Source organism: Barbatula barbatula (genome assembly GCF_947034865.1).
Source record: "Barbatula barbatula genome assembly, chromosome: 3".
In the NCBI taxonomy this organism is placed as follows: domain Eukaryota; kingdom Metazoa; phylum Chordata; class Actinopteri; order Cypriniformes; family Nemacheilidae; genus Barbatula; species Barbatula barbatula.
Window position 1 is genome coordinate 770,987 of NC_136764.1, and position 19,379 is coordinate 790,365.

Here is a 19,379-nt window from a genome sequence, read left to right on the forward strand (position 1 = left end):
GAAGAACAAAAAGAGCCTCTTGCAAGCAGCACTATCCTGGGAGATGAGGGTGGATCTCGGAAGTAAATTAGTCTTCCCCCAGGTTGTGCAAACACTGCTTAGGCCGGATGTGGTCTTATGGTCTGAGGAGGCAAGGAAGATAATCTTGATCGAACTGACGGTCCCGTGGGAAGACGGGTGCCAGGAGGCTTTTGAGCGGAAAGCCACCAAGTATCAGGACCTCGTTGAGCAGTGCAGGGCCAAAGGGTGGCAGACCTGGCTATTCCCGGTTGAGGTCGGGTGTAGGGGTTTCCCGGCGCAGTCTGTGTGGAAGACACTCACAGCCTTGGGTATAGCAGGAAGGGAGAGGAAGGCAGCTGTCCGTAGGTTGGGTGAGGCAGCAGAAAGAGCGTCTTGCTGGCTCTGGAGTAGGAGGGAGGAGTTGAGCTGGGGGCCAGGAGGAGGTGGGCAGTGACTGGCCACCACTGCTGACCCGCCAACTGGAGGGTGTTGTGGTTTAGGGTCGAAACACCCCGTGAAAGTTGGATGCCACCTGATGACATCTTCTCCTGGCCGAAAGCTACAGTCATGCACTACAGTCAGTGAATGATTTAGGTGGCATCAGTACAGATGTATTCAATAGTGATGTGATGTGATGTGATGTGATGTGATGTGATGTGATGTGATGTGATGTGATGTGATGTGATGTGATGTGATAGTGTATTGTATACACTATTACATCACATGTATCACATATAACATGTATTGTTATATTATATTATATTATATTACATTTCATTACATTACATTATATTATATATTATATATTTTATATATAGTATATATTATATTATATTATATTATATTATATTATATTATTTTATATTATATTATATTATATTATATTATATTATATTATATTATATTATATTATATTATATTATATTATATTATATTATATTATATTATACTACAAATTGCATCTCTCTTTTCTAGTGCTGAACAGATTTATTTCATGTTTTTGAGTCCTTACATTTATGGTGAATTGCGCCCTCTAGCGATCTGACACTATTATGCAAGGATTTGCTTCACGGGGTTTATTAATTTAATTGTATTTTTTCATACATATCAATGAAGCGATGTATTAATTTATTTGTTATTCCAATAAACTCCTTTATTGTACTTGTAAATCTTAAGCAGCTATTTTACGATTGGCCAGGCTCACTGACGACACAGTGACGTGCTGTTATTTTTGTTAAACCTTTTCGGTACCGATATTCCTTACAGACTTGTTTTAATAACATGTTTATATTAATGGTATAAATTAATTTACGTATGAAATGTTAAAATATCAAAAACATTTAGTTCATCCGTCGGGTTCGCCGGACACACGTGACCGCATCTGCCGCGCCGGTCACGTGACGCCGACTCGATTTGATTGATGACGTCCGCGTCTAACCTTTGTCTTTTTATTTAAGCAAAATTTAATTGTAAATATATTTTTGCTGGTTTCCCATAATGATGTCCACCGATGTTCTGGAAGCCATGGCAAGTATTGGGTTTAGTTTGCATTAAGATGAAGGTCAAGCACAAGGACGTGTTTCTGTTTGTTTGAAGGCAATTAAATCATTCATGAAAAGTCCACTTATGAAACAGGTCTGAATGTGAACGAAAGGTGTTCTGGGTAAACATGATATCAGCTCAATATCAAGTTATATATGACCTTTAGATTCTTTTGTGTTGTGTTGATTATTTACCCTATATAGGTGTCACAGGTGTGCTCTAGATCTCATTTGCATCCTTCAGGGTGTGTTTGATAGAAAGTGTCTTTGGTGTCGCCCGTCCGCAGGGAATGCTGGACGCTTTCCGGGTGACCGAGCTTCGCTCTCTGCTCTCCAGGATGGGCAGGAATAAAAGTGGCCTGAAGAAAGATCTCACCAAACGAGTCGTAGATCTCCTGCGGAACGAGTGCAGTCACGAGCTGCTGTCTGCCGTCCGAGAGCTGCATCAACTCCTTCAGGTCTCTAAAGATGCTCGCAGGAGCTCAAAGCCCAGTCCCGTCACGATCGGTCCTGTGGAAACCATCTCCATGCCAAAGAGAGCGTCACCCGGCAAACCCGAATCGCTGACAGTCGACTCTACAGAACGACAGATGATTCAACTGCCCTTCTACCAGACGCTAGAGACCATTCTACCCCCTACACCTCTACGTATGACATACATTTGCATTTATGCATTTAGTTAGACCTTTGTTTCTCAGTATGTGCAATCCCTGGGTTTGAAGTCATGAGCTTGGCAATGCTAGCGCCATGCTCGGCACCAGGGGTCTTCAAACTGGGGTCCGGGGACACGCAGGGGGGCTCCAGAAGGTTTCAAGGGGTCCCCAGAAAATTGCAGGGAAATAAATATAAAGAAATATTTTCAAGTTAATTTCTGATTGTGTATATTGTGGGTTTTTCTCACTATAGTTTCTTTTTCACACTCAAAGTGAAAGCTGATACAGCACAAATACATTTGAATTGAAAATTAGTAGTATTTAATGTTTCCTAATGCATAACAATGTAAGATGGTTATGTATTTCACAATAGGGTCATTCATCTTATTTAGGGGTCCTTGGCATCACAACTTTGAAAACTCCTGCTCTATACCACTTTGCATATACATATGATGGAAATATCAGGAAGGCATTGAAATGAGGAGGTCCATATTATAATTACTTCCACATTATTTGTCAACCATGTATGTGCATAATATACATAGTATATATCAATCTTTTACACCCTTATTTACAGCAGGATCTGCATTCTCGTGGATTCTTTAAAAGATTTATGTTGACTCGCGTGTCATGTTTACATGTTTGTGTTATTGTTGTGTATTCAGTGCCCGTGTTTGGTAGACCCCTGCAGAACTCAGACTTCCTGTTTCATCTCAGCGCGGGTCAGCAGGCTCAGATCCAGGACACTCAGTGAGTTTCTCTTCATTATTCCTGTTGTTTAATGTTTGGGATGTAGAAACATATCTTTAGTTCTTTATGCTGAGACATTTTTACATTAAGTGAGGGAAGTCAAAAGTCAATTTGATAACAAATAAGATGTCTTTAAATTTCTGGGTCACTGTCGAATTGAAGCACATTTGTGCCGTTGGTCATGAGGACGGCGGTCAGATTTCTTTGCTGCTGTTCAGAACATTCCTAACTTCATTGTTTTTATTAAAGCACATGTGAAATAAAACAGAATATTTTCACTAAGCGGCAACGAGAGTTTGTTGTGAATATGTACTTTAAACTATAAGTAACTGTATGCTGCTTTCATCTTACAAATGAGCGTTTTCTCTCAAAAACTGGACACGGTAATGAATGAACGAGTTTTGCTGAGCTGCTGCTGGGTTTTGTGTCTCTGGGGGATTTCATTGAATGAATTGATTCTGAATTGCTTCGCTTCCTCAGAAGATCTCGGTCTGGATCGATGTCTGTTCAGGTGGTGCTCAGGTGAAACTTTATACTAACATACTTTTTTCTTTGAGAAACTTTTACTGTCGGCTTAAGTGTGTTTCTAAAATGTCTTGATGAGTGTAATAGTGTTTTTTGTGTTTAAGTTGGGCTTGCGATGTTTTGTTTGGAGATGTTAATAATACGCTGGAGGTTACAGATGTAAATGTGTCTTTCAGGATTTGTTACAGTGAGAGTATCGGTGTAGAAGAGGATCAGTATCCGGCAAACATCGGTGTTTCAGTCAATCACACTATCTGTCCTGTACAGGTGAGACTTACCTTGACTTTACTTTTGTTTCTGTCCTTCAGATCCTCCTGCTCATCATATTTATACAATTAATATACAAAAAATACCTGTTTCGTGCATAGATAAATAAAGGCAATAATATCGAAAATAATTTTGAATGCTTCTGGATAAGAGAGCGTTTGCTTGTGTGTAAATAACATGATTTGAAGAGTTTGGTTCCAAGATGAGATTTTTTATCATGGTGTCAGCTGTATTTCTGTAGTTATCATGGCTTGAATCAAATCAAATCAACTGCTGTTTGATATTAATTGGACTGCACATTTTTGTAAAATGTTAAAAACGGAGTTATCTCTTTTTGGAAATAAACTCTTCAAATAGTCTCTACACCATTTATTCTCTTATGTTTACATTCTTGTGTGTTGTTTCCAGTGTTCCTATTCATCTAGTAAACCTGGAACAGAACCACCACGCCCATGTCGTCCCATCGACATCACACCTTTGTTGTACGTTTCATTCACAAATCGCTTCTCGGTGACGTGGGGAAACTTCGGCAAGGTACTGAAATATTACGCATGAGGAATCACCGTATGGGGTATTTCAGAGGCAAAACAAAAAGTCCCCATGTTTCACTCATCCTAACTGCATATGACTTTCTTCTTGAAGTATTGAAACCGCATACATCTTTTCTTCAACGGGTGTTGATTTTTTGAAGCTCCAAAAAGTGCATCCATCGATCAAAGAACGGCTCGACGCAGCTCCGTGGTCTTATCAAAGGTCTTCTGAAGCGAATTGATGTCTGAGGCTTGTTTTTCAGGCAAATGACGCTGGTGTAAGTTGCAGTGACGAACGTGGCATTTTTCATTTCGTTCCAAAAGGATGTCGTCTCCTCTTTGCCGGGAAAACAAGCCTCTGGTTCACACGCAGCAGAGGTATAACGGAAGTTTGGGCGTTTTCACACCTGCGGATCGATTGCTTGATCTCGAAACCGGGGGTTAAATCGCTACAATATTGTAATTTATTTGTAGTTCGGTTCGCATCCACAAGGCAATATTTCGAAACGGACCAAACTTTGTTAATACAAGTGATGTGCGGGTAAACTCTCTTTCGAGTGCATCTGTTTTTTTTGGGGGGGATTCCGCTCAAGGATGTCATCCGTCTGGTCTGATAGCAGCTATGCGGCATTTGTGTGGCTTGTTTGGTTACTTCTGTTCAACCGACCGATTAAATCCCATTTGTTTTAAGCGCTCACTAAACACTTTATACATTTCTGTGTTTTTATGCTTGTTGCAACTTTACGTGATTACCCATCATACATTGTGATGCATTCTGGTCCGTTGGGTCAGATGGCTTTCATACATTGAGCGAGCCGCTCCAGAGTTCATTTGCAATCGTGCCGAGACCACCTTGTCCAGGCGGTCTTTATACAAAATAGCCTCTCTCTCTCTCTGTAGCGTTACTCTGTTGCTGTGTATCTGGTGCGTGTGGTGTCCTCTCAGGAGTTGTTAACTCGGTTGCGCAGTACATCAGTGGAGAGTCTGGAGCTCTGCCGACAGCGAGGTGAGGACATTTCTTCATTCACCATTTACATTTACAGACACAAATCCACTGAAGAAGACAGACCAGCACAAACCGCTTCACAGCTGAAGACTCCTTCACTTGTGACACATCTATTTAAAGTATTAGAAATACTAGTGTGGTTTTTCTGCGTGCGTGGGTTCATCACCTATTGAAGTTATTTGAAGTTATACATATTTAAAAGCCGAACATTTTCCACGCTCATTCTGGGTATAGAAAACATCACATCATTTGTGATATTTTGATCATAAGGAATAAGTCAATGGATCTTTTACAGTGTGTGAGAAATTAAACTCGGATCAAGAGAATGAGATCACCACCACAGGACTACAAGTATCACTCATGTGTCCGGTAAGAAAACCTTTCCTCAACATCAATATTGACAAAAGCATCGTGTGTATGAATAGACGTTGCAGTACAGTATCTCTCTATTTTGTCTGTCTGCGTGTTTTTTTAAGATAGCGAAGATGCGCATGTCAGTGGCGTGTCGAGCGCGAGGCTGTTGCCACCTGCAGTGCTTTGATGCCTCCTCCTATCTTCAAATGAACGAGAAGAAGCCCAGATGGACCTGCCCCGTGTGTCACAAATACGCCCCCTTTGATGCTTTGTGCATCGACAGGTACAATACATAACTGTTTTCAAGCACACTTTTATGTGATTGTTTCATAAGATATTTAATGATTCTTTCTGACTATATGACTCCATGACTGATTGATTTATAATCGTTGGCGTGTGCTTGAGGATTCAATCCTAAATGTGTTGGAAGAAACCTCGTACTCGAGAGAAAGTGTTGAAGAGGGTTCCACGCGTCTGATGTTTGTTCTCATCTCTAGTTTGCTGTGTGAAGTTCTTGAGAGTTCTGGGGAAGATGTGGAGGAGATTGAATATCTGTCTGATAGCAGCTGGAAACCTGCGAGACAGGACAGAAGCAACAAAGAATCAGCTCTCCGTCTTCCCAAACACAGTAAGATCAGATCTCGGATCAGCTCTCTCAGCATCTTTAAGTTATTAGTTACGTGAATAAGAAACAACTGGAAGCCCAGGCCTTTAATAAAACTAAAGACATTTTTATTTTCAATAGTTTGTCATTTATTACTTGTATGATAGTCATCGTGTTCGGATGATTAAATGACTTTCTTTTTTTTATATAATCCTTCTGCAGTGGACGGCGATGTTGTGGATCTGACTCAGGGTTCCTCTGACGATGAAGATTTCCTGAAGGAAGAGATGGTTTCTACACACTTAGAAGACAAGAAAGTACACTTCAGAAAATCTGCCATGATCAAAACACTTCAATCCAAAAGCAGGTCTAGAACCATCAACTGAGCAGCGGTTGTATTTTAAACATTACATGTTTTAATTTAGAGAATGAATACTTGGTTTATTTTGTTTTGTAAACGTTGAATATTGAATGTTGCCAAGTATACAGTGTTTTGTATGTTATATGATTGTTGTGGCAATAAAGTTTTATTTTACTGTAACCGTTTTGCCGTGTACACTTACTGTTTTGTCTTGGTAATTTGTACGGCTGAGTCATGTGTTTTGGCCGAAACAAATCAATCAAGTATTTCTTCGGCTTATTTAGCTATTCTATTTAAAAAGAGTATCAAATACCCACGTACTTAACAAGTTAAAATACAAATGAATGAAAATTTGTACACACAAAACGTGTAAAAAAAAGCCAAATTAATTCTTGAAATTATACCACAAAGCACATATCTTCCTACTAATATCATAGACACAAAACTTCAGCCGCTTGTAGATTATTAATGAAAATCTTAAATCACATTTGTTATTATTTTGTCTTGTTGTGCACACGATCGGGTAAGAAACGTGAACGTGCTTTTAATTTGAAGCTGCAAAAGTTCGACGTGCTTTTATGTCGATACGCGGTGACGTTCTTGTGGTCTCGCGAGATCTGTGATGCTTCCGGTAACTCGCCCGTGAGCAGCTGGTCAAGAACTCACCGACCGCATCCTCGTCCTCCTGTACCGGGACATTCCGCTCACCGGGCCGGTGTCTTTCACCTCCGGGTTTGAACTAATCGTCACATCACTCAGTAGAGACTTTGATCGCTGACAGACGCTTTAAACCTCAGCGAACACAGACCGATGCTAACAGGCTAACAGCATCCCGTAGCGCGCGCTGTGATAGCGCTCGATCCAAACATTTATACTCGTTTTATAACGTTTTTATATTTGTGCAAAGAGACACGAAGACATTTTATAAAGTCTGTTTATGGTGTAATGTGTGTGTGTAAGGGGTAGTTTACGACACCTGTGCCTATTACGTGTGATGTTCCTGTTATTATTATATTCGTGGGGTTTGTTTCCTTCCGGTGTATCATTTCCGCGTTTGTGATTCGAGCGTAAACAGTCCATGTTGCGTTTGTTCGCGGCTTTTATAAGAGATTTCTGTATAATAATGAGCAGGCAACACATGTTGGTTAGGTTTAGATCTGTAGACTGAACTTTATAACCTCGATGAGGAGTTTCACATTAGAGACATAAAAGCTCAATCTGAGCGTTTGCCTTATAACTCCCTCTGAGATTAAAGTCCTGATTCCAGCATGGCTCCCAAAAAGAGACCGGGGCCCATAGTGATAACTGGAAGTGAAGAGACCCAGACCGCCTCCACGCCCATCGATGCTGCATCAGAGTGAGATACAGAACCGTGTGTGCTCTTTACCAGTCTGTCGTGTATGTTCGTCGTGATAACTGACTCTTTCTCTCTTCACACCAGAGCGAACATCGAAGCCCTTCAGAGGAAGTTAGAGGAGCTGGATTTGGACGAGCAACAGAAGAAGCGTCTGGAGGCTTTCCTCACACAGAAAGCCAATCTGGGTGAACTGAAGGACGATGATTTCCAGCAGATCTGTGAACTGGGAGCGGGGAACGGAGGTGTGGTCAATAAAGTGTGTCACAAGCCCTCCGGTCTCATCATGGCCAGAAAGGTGAAGTTTCAACACAATAACTTCTGTTATTTATTGCATTTTGTTCGTTGCATACGTTACTTGTAGGTCATATGTTAAAACACACGCACAAATATTGCCTTTTCGTGATATTTAATTCAAAGGGATATTGTCTTTTTGACTTGATTTCATATTCCTTGTTGCGGTTTGCATTTACGCTTAGTTTACTCAAAAGCAAATTGGTGTTATCTTATTCACCTCCACTCCATCCAATATGTGGGTTTTTTCATGAAGATGAAGATATTTGGTTGAAAATTAAAGTCAAAAACGCTTCTACATTCTACGTTGAGTCCCTGCCCCTTCACGTTAAACTGGCATATTATAAAGCCAATACATTGAAAAACTTAACGCTTTTATCGCGGGCCAGGTAAAAATGTTTGCGGCCCCCCCCAAAACAACAAAGCCTTATAATCTTAAACTTAGAGTTGTCAGTAAAATGTAAAATATACAATGCTGGAACATCAATTGATTTGTTGGTGGTCTTATTTTTCTGATGGTTGGTTGCATGTAATATATTTCATAAAATGCCACATAGTCTGTGCGCCCCTGGACCCATTTTGGGCCCCCCAGTTTGAGATCCACTGACAGTAGTTGGTGAAACAATCAAACAGCAAGATGTGATGCGCTTGTTTCTGAAACACACCTTATGTTTCAGCTGATTCATCTGGAGATCAAGCCTGCCATCAGACATCAGATCATCAGAGAGCTGCAGGTTCTGCACGAGTGTAACTCTCCGTACATCGTCGGTTTCTATGGGGCGTTCTACAGCGAAGGAGAGATTAGCGTCTGCATGGAGCACATGGTATGGTGTGCAAACTGAGAAAAGATTGCGTTGTTTATGAAACGGTGAACGTGTTCAATAACTGTGTGTCTGTTGACAGGACGGAGGCTCTTTGGATCAGGTTCTCAAATACGCTGGCAGAATTCCAGAGGATATCCTGGGAAAAGTCAGCATAGCTGTGAGTAAATACATCTGAGAGAAAGCCCGTGGACGGACGCTTACACTGCTTATAAAGATAATGTGGGATTTATTACTGCGTCACTGAAAAGAAACATTGATGGATGTGCAGGAGGACTCAAGCTCGTCTATGAAACTGTGATTCAGAAAATGACCTGTTTTGTTTTTCGTATGTTTGCGTCTGACACATGCAAATATAATACAAAAGAAAACATGATGGTCATACTAAAGGTGTCACACAACTGAACTCCTTATTTGTAAAATTAGATTTAAAGAGGATTTTCTTCCAAACAGGTTTTAAGAGGTCTTGCTTATCTTCGGGAGAAGCATCAGATTATTCACAGAGGTAAAACATCTGAACGCACGTAATCTGAGTTGAACTGAAATATGGTTCAAATATGACTCTGGTAATGTAATTATGTTTGTTAATATCTAATGAAATACTTCCTTTTACAGACGTGAAACCCTCTAATATTCTGGTAAATTCTCGTGGTGAGATCAAACTGTGTGATTTTGGAGTGAGTGGGCAGCTCATCGACTCCGTGGCCAACTCTTTCGTGGGCACACGGTCCTACATGTCGGTGTGTGTGTTTGTGATTTTGTATTAATATCCCCAAATCTCTAATAAAATGTGAATTTAGCCATCTAAACAGATGTTTGTGTGTTTGCCCTTCAGCCGGAGAGATTGCAGGGCACTCATTATTCTATACAGTCTGATGTGTGGAGTATGGGTCTCTCTCTGGTTGAGATGGCCATCGGACGCTATCCCATCCCGCCGCCTGACCCTAAAGAACTGGAGGGCATCTTTGGTAGAGCGGTGATGGATGTTGGGGAGTCGGAGACACACGGAACCTCCCCACGACCCAGGGCACCGGGCAGAGCCATCAGCGGTACGACACGTTTTTAGCAGTTATTAAGTCATTAGTTACTGTAATTGAATTACTTTTCCCTTTAAAAAGTAAAGTAAGGGATAACTCTTATTTTTTCTGTAATTTAATTACAGTTACTTCTGATGTAATTGAACTAAATACTGTGTAGAAGGTGCGATAGTCTGTGATACACGGTGTCCAACTGCCTTATGATTACATCACTTGTCCACCGCGGCACCGACCCATCACCATTTGTAATTTTTATAGTAATAAATCACCTATTTTCGTTAAAACATGTTGTAGAATATGTACTGTCATCAAGAGCCGGTTAAGTTTTATATTTCTTATTGTGGATCATAGATCAGTGGATCACAACTATACGCAGTTCACTCTTTAGATGCAAACCTTCATTATATAATCCAGAATACCTTTATTCAAATGAAGAAATGAATTGTAATCTTACTAAATTCAATGTTTAAAAACAGCATTCATTCATTTTCCTTCTTGCACTGTAAAGAAGTGATTGTCTTTATTCTTTTCTTCTGCAGGTCATGGGCCGGTGATGGCTATATTTGAACTGTTGGATTATATAGTCAACGAGGTGAGACTCTTTCTAAAATCTAAAGTTAAATTCTTTAATCCAAGTAATGCTGTTATTACCACTGAACACGTGTTGCTTTGACCTCCAGCCGCCCCCTAAACTCCCACTTGGCATCTTCACTCCGGATTTCCAAGAGTTTGTGACCAAATGGTGAGTGTAAAACAGTAGATGTTTCCACAGCTTGTGTGAGATCTTTCAGTAAACGTTGATTTGATTTTCTTCCGATAGTCTCATTAAGAACCCGGCGGAGCGGGCCGACCTGAAGATGCTGATGGTGAGTTGAGATTTATTCCTTCTGTAAAGATTCTGTTGTGTTTGTTTGTTAAGACGGTCTTGTATAAACTTCTGATTCAACATTTCTGTTGATATTAACAGCTTGGTGAACTTTTTATCGTCCCGTCATATTCACTGGAAAGCCAAATGCTCAAAATAATCAAATAGATGAAGTAATGTAAATTTAATTTGATGAAAAAGTGCTACATAAATATTTTAAGTTCCTGAAATAAATTTTACTTTTGAGTAAAGTATAATAATATTTTATTGTGTATATATACAAAAAATGTATTTTCTTCTTGTTCATTTACTTAATTGTAAGATGTAAGTTCAACACAACTGTTCGAGAAGGATTTCTGAGTCCCAGCATGCTTTGCGTCAGACTGTATTAGGAGAGTCAATTTTAAAGGGGTCTTATGACACGGCTTAAACGAATATTATCGCAGTGTGTAAACCAGGGGCGATTTTAGGGTCAGAGCTTTAGGGGTGATGAGCCCAATGAGCCCCACTGCAAAGCCCCCCCCCCCCTCTTTTCACACAAAAACAAAAAATGTCTATTGAAAAATAATTTAATCATTTTAACATTGATTCAAGATAACTCCAAAATCCAGATTTTTTAAAACACCTTTTTTTTCAGAACAGAAATCCTTGCATGGCAATCCCTTTAAAGTAAGAACGATAGAACGGAGCTGTTTTAACTAACGAAACCTAAAATACTGAATGAGTGGTCGCTAACACATACAAACAAAGTTTGAGACCTTTTCAGAACATCAGCTTAATTGTGAGAGTCAGACAGCCCCCTGTAACAAACACAAAACCATCTTCACACAGCTTTTCCTGACCCTTAACTCCATATTCCTCCTTCTGTATCAACAGTCATCAGAGTGGTTAGATTAGATCTTTATTGTCATTGAACAATGTAACAGGACATCAACATGTAATTCACCTTCTGTAAATTATTTACAAATGGCCATCTCTAATATATCTGGTCGCACGCCAGTCTGAACTTTCATAAACAAATATAAGTCATCAATAAATAAAAAAATTAAGAAAAGAAGGTAAAGTCCAAAACATCCAGATAATTTACAGAGGTCTTGAAAATACTAAGAAAGTAAAGATATAAAAAAAGAAATAGAGGGAAATCTTTAAAGTACTTCCCCTGAATCCCCGTTTGGCTCTACTTTGGGAGAGTTAATCTATGTTGCCGCACTTTGAGGCTGGCAAACCTGTCAATGACCCTTTGGGGTTCAATTATTTCAAGCAACTCCTTCTCAATAGACATCACAGTTATAGGTGCTGGAGTCTGCTTTGGCCTGTGGTCCTCCTGAGCCATGCATGGAGCCGACGCAAGGCACTAAAAGACTTTCAGTGAAGGGAACACGAATCTGAACTGTACCAGCATCACTCTTGCGCTTCAGAAAGCATCACTTCCTCTGACACTCTGGTCCAAACGCCAGGGCGATCACGTTTCCATGACGACTGACCAGCAAAGACGCACGTGACGTCATGTTTACGTGACTCCAGACTGTTAAAATGAGTATCAAATGAACGATAAACTTTAACAACAGAGACACAGGTCCGCAGTTTAGTTGTTTTTGTTTCACGCTCTAGCAGTTAATAAACAGAACTGAATGCGTCTTGCGGAAGAACATATTAACCGGCGCTACTTCTCTCCGTTTATGACTATGGACGAGTCACCCATGTCTTGTGCTACTCCACAGCGGCGGCGACCCGAAAATAAACACTTGTTATAGGTGTACCAAGGTGATTCAGGATACTGACTCCAGTACTCACCGATATGGTTTCGCAATCGGAACAACTCTATGTAAAAGGAAAGAAGTGTGAGACAGCTTTGGAGCAACTTAGTTGATTCACAACACTACATAACGTGTTCTCACTCCGCGTGTGTCTCGCGCTGAGCGGTGCAGGTACAGAGGAGGAAGAGAAGAGGATGACACCATTGGCTCAGCGGGGATGTTTCATTTTCATCCTTAACACATACATTTTAATCCAAAAACTACGGAGTATGTTTTGGAAATTATTTAACCTTCTAAAAGACGATTCTTTTTAGAATAACAACATTTCTTACTCCAAAAGGGGCTAGCTTCGCCCATGGTGTAAACACAAATGAAGGTAAAAAAATGCTGTATTTTCCACATACTGTGCGTTTTTTGCTCATCGCTCTGTAAAGCAACGTGTGCTGTGATTGGCCAGTTAAGCAGAGCGTTTTGTTTGGTCAAATACTGCAAGCGTCTGACGGAAATGTAACGCATCTGACCATATTTGAACGTCAGGTTCCTCTTCAAATGTTCTGACAGGTCGCCCACATTACTTAGTATACGTGTGGGCGGTCTTAGTCAAATCATACCACGAGCTGATGTAGATTTGTGTGGGTGTGGCTACACATGGCATTCGCTTATAGATAGAATGCATCTTTGGTTCCAACACTTACATTTTTGCAATTTTACGTGTCTAATACATGCATGAGCAACTTATATCACAGACACAGAAAAATACGTATTCATGCCATATGACCCCTTTAAAATCTGATTATTTTGTGTGTTTCCACTAAAGTTAAAGACTTGTTAGTCTTTAAGAAATGTGTAAAATAAAGAAACTGAGTTTTCGTTAACTTAAACATACATCTTTGTGTACTTATTTTTTAAGTTGCCTGATGTCGTGAGCATGATGAATTAAATATAAGACTTAAGAAACTTAATTCAACATTAATCTACATTAGAAAGTTCTTCTTACTCATTTTTTTGGGTATTGGCAACTTATCCGGGTATAGGGTTCTGATGGATAAAATCAGCTTGCAGTCTATATTTTTTAATCATTTATGTAGCACTCACATAACTATACAATTGATTTAATGCAGAACACCGTGTTGTATAAGCGAACACTGTTGTGACCCATACCTATGATGTTTTTTACAGAACCACACGTTTATTAAGCGTTCAGAGGTGGAGGAAGTGGACTTCGCTGGATGGATGTGTAAAACCGTCAGTCTCATTCAGCCCAGCACACCCACCAGAACAGCCGAATGAGGGCAACACGCACGCACACACACACACACACACACACAAACCATCACCCGGCTCGTGTTTTCTGTCAAAAATGACACATTGAGCAACGTTATGACACTGTGTGATCATACCACACATGCAAAGCTGCTTTTTTGATACTTTTACAGACATGAGTTACTCTCAAAGAACACCTGCGAGTCATATTTCACTCCAGAAACAAGAGAATGTATTTAGTATACAGAAAGGGCCATTAAGAAAAACACAATCTGAACATGGTACGGTCACAAGAGTTCAGCTGCAGATCTGCTCAGTTGTTATGGTCCTAAAAAGAGGCTTTGTTTTCATTTATTATAATAATTACTTTTTTAATTTCAAGGTTTCGACATGTTTTCGCCCGCATTCACTCACAATTCCATGGGATCACATGAACTTCACCACTGTCACTTTCAGCGTCACGTTTAGGGGTTCCTTTCCTAATGGTTCAGGATAAACTGCTGGCTTACGTTTATCCATCAGATGGAGACAAAGAAGAGATGTTTAATATCAAATGTGCTGCTTTAGTTTCAAGTCGTGTTTTATTATACATACATCCTCAAAATAAAAACTGATCTGATCTGAGAAATCCAAACGTCACTGTTGTTTCTTCTCTTCTAATGGTCCACATATTTTAGTTTGGAGTGTTTTAGCATGCGTGGTGTATTTTTCAGCATGCCTGCAATAAAAACAGATGACCTGCTAGATTTACTAGAGTGAGACGTTTGCATATTTTATGATATGATGTTTAATTCTATTCGTTGAGCGGTTAAGACGCTTCTTACTCTAAACTCTGTCAGAGCGTTTCATTGGTTGAATGTACTGAATGAATACGCCCTTCGCGCAATTGAGTCAAAATGAGACTGAATGAACTGGTGCATGTCGCTCATGGTCTAATGTTCAGTGTTAAAACAATTCATATCCAATAGTTACTGAACTTTTGAAGGTAACGACCTGGTTAAATTTAATTCTAAGGTAAAGTAAATGATGTCAAAACAGTTAAATCTTTGAAAGGAACATTTAAGTACACCAATTACATTAGTTTATCCAGATAGATTTTAGTAGACTAATATAATGTAGATTTCGTCGACTTAAACGATGAGGAAGGCGGATGACCAAAACTAAAGTGCCTTTAAAACTATGACTAAAAGTCAATCAGAATTTGGAGGCCACATTGACTCTAATTAAAATGTTAAAATTATTAAGTTTGTATGTGCAACAAAGAAAGTGACTAAATTGTTAATATTTTAAAACTACGTTAAATTTTAAAATGTTGTTGAAAATATCGAGATGTGTATCGTCTCGTTTCACCCTCAGTTACATCAGTTTTTTATAGAAAACATTTTTTCACGTCTTTCCTCAGCAAGCCACAAGACTTTGAATTTTTATTTTTATGTTCTCAATGCAATTGTATTTTTCGATTTATTTTTTATTTTGTATGATAAGAATATTTCTACATTTCTTTTGATGTAACCAAGGCCAAGAGGGCGGCCAAAAATATGAACCATATGTACTTTTTATCGTCCCATCATATTTACCATAAACCAATGTGCTCAAAATATCCAAGTTATGTAAACTAAAAAAAATGTAAGTAATATTATTCTATTTATTACATCAGTTGGTTTAGAAACAATATAATCTCACGTTATTTCCCCACTAAGCCGCAACAGTTGAGGATCTAAAGCGTAAAACAGAGCTGAAATCAAAGTTCAATAATGTGCCGTATAGATTTTTTACTAGTTTGAGTTTAATATTCTCAATTGTATTATTCTATGGATTACTGTTTTGTATAATAAGAGTTGGACACATAGCAGGGACATGATTGCGTGACGGTACTGATGTGAGGAAGGTAATGTCACGTGTCGGTCAACAGGAGGCAGTACAGGCATCTGTTAGTGTTTACTGCGTTCACTCCCTCCACCAGCACATGTATAATGTTAAGATGAAAAGTGTCCAGATGATGTTGAGAAATCATAAACTAAACAGATGTTTGTGATGTAACCGTGACCATGTTGCCAAAAACACCATGTCTGTTCATTTAGATGCAACTTCTGGAATGTTTAGATGTCCAGCGTGTGCACGTCTAAGCGACACTTAGTGTTTTGATTCTGTGCTAGAAGTGAGATTTGAACCATTTGAACGAACGTCTTGTGTGTTTATGGAAATATGTGAAGTCACGGTCAGTGTTGGGTTCAACTAGTTACTTAGTTATTAGTTACTGTCAGTTACTTCTGATGTAATTCAACTAATTACTTTGTGTAATATGTGTGTGTGCAATAGTGGAATTGACATCAAAATGCATCATTTAATGTATAATTCTCACATTTTTCATACTTTGGTCAGTTAATAATATTACTTTTTGTAGTTTTAAATGATTTATTTGAATGAATTAAAATGTCTACTTGACTTATCAAGGTTGAAGTAGGATATAGAAGGAAATAAGTAATGAAATACCATTTGCAGAGAGTCATTTGTACAGTAATCTAAAGACACTAATGAATATGTAATGAGGAACTAGTAATTCATTACTTTTTTTAGAGTAACTAAACGCTAATAAGACCTTAAGAGTTCCACGCCTCACGGCGACCCTTGAACGAAACTCTGTAGCTCTCCATCAGGTCAGACATACAGCATCACGAGGACATGGTTTATTAAACACTGACCCCTGTTTACCCCGTAACACTCGTCTTCAAATCTGACCCAAATTTCAATCCGGACCTGTTTTCCAGAAACAAATGACAGTGTGATTGTTCAAAACACGTGTAGATCCGAGAGGTGAAATCATCCGAATGTTTGACGTCACATTGAGATCTTCACTAATATTGACTTTGGATCTGATCTCAGTTTCTCCTCAAACTCTCATGACAGACACATCCGTGACGTCTCTTGACTCTTCTTCTCATCTGAGACTTTGGCATTTGCTCTTCGTTGAATGAATCTCAGTGATGTTTGTGAGAAATGATGAAGACATTTATCTCATCTCACTTCTCTCTGCATTGTGAATCGTCAATTTCTACGCCATCAGGAAAGACGTGTTTTAAAAACGTGCTTCTTCTTTGAAGGACACGACGCAGAATTGACGAGAGAGATGAGGTTTGTCTTTCAAGCTGTGTGTGTTGTGAGACGGGCACACGTGTCTCTCTCTCAAACTGCTTCTCATTCTTTTCTCATCATCCCATCCCCCCCGTTCTTGCAGATTAGAATTCATTAGCAATCAAAGAGTCTCTGTGGAACTCCTGCTCTTAATTACCAGCTCATTTGCATTTTTGCATATTAATGACTGCAGAGTTTGCCGTCTAACTGCGGCAGTGAGCGAGGCTCTAAAGTCATGCTGTCCGCTTATTCTCACATGACGAGCACAAAGAAAACCTCCAGTTACAGCACAGCCTGCTCCACGTACAAATACTACACTATACTATCATATATAAACACAGACAAAGTATTTCTATATAGTGATTTTCACTATGTCACATTGGTGCAAAGCAGCATTACAGTAGAGAAATGAGGAGAGAATGAGACCACATGCATAACGTCATGGGGAAGATGAACATTGACAAGACTAACTGATAATAATCGTGTGTAGGTTTGTAATCTTGTTATATTGATAGTGATATTAAGCAAGTTCATTCAAATGAATATGATACTAACTGTACAAATAATTGTCAGAATTTAAAGCATTTTCAGAAATAGATGTGGCCTTTTACACTATTAAATTGATCAACCGTAGTGAAACTTTAGTATGAATAGTATTTATTTATTGACTATGGTAAAAACAATACTATACTACGGTATTTTTTCATGTTTCAAATGTTTACGTTCCAATAAGAGCGACAAACCCACAGCAGACTGTAAAGATTGGGATATGTTTTGACTCCATTATGTTTTACAACCATTATTGATGACCCATAATACGGAACAATGTCTTATTTAGTGCATAATACCAGTTCATAGTTCAACATGGGCATTATTCGTGCCGTAGGAACAAAGCGTGTGTATTTTCAGAAGAAAATGTAAATGATGTTTGCCGCCGTACGCTGATACAGATAGATGGTTTAAAGCCAGCAGCTTCATTGTTGCCATGGTGCTCTGCGTTTTATTGATGTTGCTATGGAGTCGCTGTTGTGTTGTAGGTGGTTGCTAGGGTGTTCTGGCCCGCCTCGGTTACGTTATCTCTAGATGTGACTTTACTTCACTCGGTTTAAATATCATTCAGATTAACAACAGCACTTCCCTTCGAGGGACGGTTCAGCCAATTCTACCATAATTGATCCTTTTAAAGCCTGTGCGTGGAACACAAAAGAAGATATTTAGAGAAATGCCTCGTCCGTTGCGTTCTGAAGAAGAAAGAGGCTGGACGTGACATGAGGGTGAACAAATGAATAAAAGAGAATTTTAGTTTTGGGGTGAGTCTGAGGACTTTTATTCTCCAGGATCACGTTCGTCTTGTTCTAATTGTGTTAATGAGCGTCTGCGCTGTGATACTCACTTCCTGTTCTCACCGTTGCCACCGTGACCGCAGCGTTGCACAGTAGCAGTGTGTGAAGAAGCGTGTGTTGTGTGCGCTGCACCACTGTAATGTGAGCGTGGGCGTTCGGATGTCCCCGAAAACTCACAGCAAGGGAACCCCGCTTTACATTACGGCTCACAAGTGCCTCGGATGACGACATGTGATCCGTGAGAGACGAATAAATCTCTGCCTGCGTGTGCGTGTAATCCTGATAGATGACGTGGACCTGAACATCACTGTGGTTTGTAGCAGTTTGTGTTGCACCTGTGGATGACACATTAGGTCATGTGATCCGGCCTAAAGCAGGTGTCAAAATCCTTTGCATTCAAGGGGGACATCAAAGAGGGTCATCCTAGCAACAGCAATGCTCCACCCTAACAACCAGCCACAGCATCATATCAGGCCCATAGCAACGCCACCGCACTTTTACGTCCGTGAAGACCACTAACATGGTCAAGTAGAATGTTTTTAATTTGGCTTTGAAAAACTCCTGACAGCCTGCAGGTTGAATGTGAGCTGATGAGAACGAGATGAGATCATGAGAAACATCTGCATGTGTTAAAGGAAGCAGAATGTATGTGTGTGTGTGTTTGCAAGAACGAGAAAAACACTTTGATGTTGTTTGTGTGGTGGTCTTGTTGCATGTGTGTGTGTGTGTTCTGTCCCCCAATGCGTGTTGGTTTTTCTTGAGAAAAGTAAACCGCCAGCCCAGAGTCGCGACTGCCAGTGTGTCATCAAAGACGAGATTCTCTAGAAACAGGTGCAGAACGCTCCCACAACATTAACACTGTCGCTCCTGATAACAGATACAGACCCAGCATTTCTGCGTGATGTGAATCCACTGAACATTG

The 19,379-nt window shown here is 39.7% G+C and overlaps 2 protein-coding genes across 5 annotated transcripts; both read left to right on the forward strand.

Annotated features, from left to right (window-relative positions):
• The first annotated feature begins 1,363 nt into the window (after window positions 1–1,363).
• On the forward strand, window positions 1,364–6,776 carry pias4b (protein inhibitor of activated STAT, 4b). Of its 4 annotated transcripts, none has more exons than XM_079453194.1 (11): window positions 1,364–1,527; window positions 1,829–2,189; window positions 2,860–2,944; window positions 3,425–3,466; window positions 3,646–3,736; window positions 4,145–4,270; window positions 5,167–5,272; window positions 5,568–5,641; window positions 5,749–5,909; window positions 6,124–6,254; window positions 6,453–6,769. In XM_079453194.1, the coding sequence occupies exons 1-11, from the start codon at window positions 1,498–1,500 to the stop codon at window positions 6,614–6,616; spliced, it is 1,371 nt and encodes a 456-aa protein (XP_079309320.1). In that variant the 5' UTR covers window positions 1,364–1,497; the 3' UTR covers window positions 6,617–6,769. The 4 variants fall into 4 exon arrangements, with proteins under 4 accessions (XP_079309320.1, XP_079309321.1, XP_079309323.1 ...); XM_079453195.1 differs by having other exon boundaries at window positions 1,366–1,527; window positions 3,428–3,466; window positions 6,453–6,776; XM_079453197.1 differs by having other exon boundaries at window positions 1,366–1,527; window positions 6,124–6,301.
• A 385-nt stretch (window positions 6,777–7,161) lies between these two features.
• map2k2b (mitogen-activated protein kinase kinase 2b) lies at window positions 7,162–14,734 on the forward strand. Its single transcript, XM_079453198.1, has 11 exons — window positions 7,162–7,948; window positions 8,033–8,243; window positions 8,917–9,063; window positions 9,143–9,220; window positions 9,514–9,565; window positions 9,676–9,800; window positions 9,896–10,109; window positions 10,637–10,689; window positions 10,778–10,839; window positions 10,918–10,963; window positions 13,899–14,734. Exons 1-11 carry the CDS (start codon window positions 7,860–7,862, stop codon window positions 14,007–14,009), a joined length of 1,188 nt encoding a protein of 395 aa, XP_079309324.1. The 5' UTR covers window positions 7,162–7,859; the 3' UTR covers window positions 14,010–14,734.
• The last annotated feature ends 4,645 nt before the right edge of the window (window positions 14,735–19,379 follow it).

Bases quoted from the DNA above. Each gene is read 5' to 3' on its own strand.
- pias4b (XM_079453194.1), top strand. From the start codon at position 1,498: ATGATGTCCACCGATGTTCTGGAAGCCATG. The intron at 4,271-5,166 runs GTACTGAAATAT...CTCTCTCTGTAG, and splicing joins CGTGGGGAAACTTCGGCAAG to CGTTACTCTGTTGCTGTGTA. The intron at 5,273-5,567 runs GTGAGGACATTT...GATCTTTTACAG, and splicing joins GGAGCTCTGCCGACAGCGAG to TGTGTGAGAAATTAAACTCG.
- map2k2b (XM_079453198.1), top strand. From the start codon at position 7,860: ATGGCTCCCAAAAAGAGACCGGGGCCCATAGTGATAACTGGAAGTGAA. The intron at 7,949-8,032 runs GTGAGATACAGA...TCTTCACACCAG, and splicing joins CCCATCGATGCTGCATCAGA to AGCGAACATCGAAGCCCTTC. The intron at 10,110-10,636 runs GTACGACACGTT...TTTCTTCTGCAG, and splicing joins ACCGGGCAGAGCCATCAGCG to GTCATGGGCCGGTGATGGCT.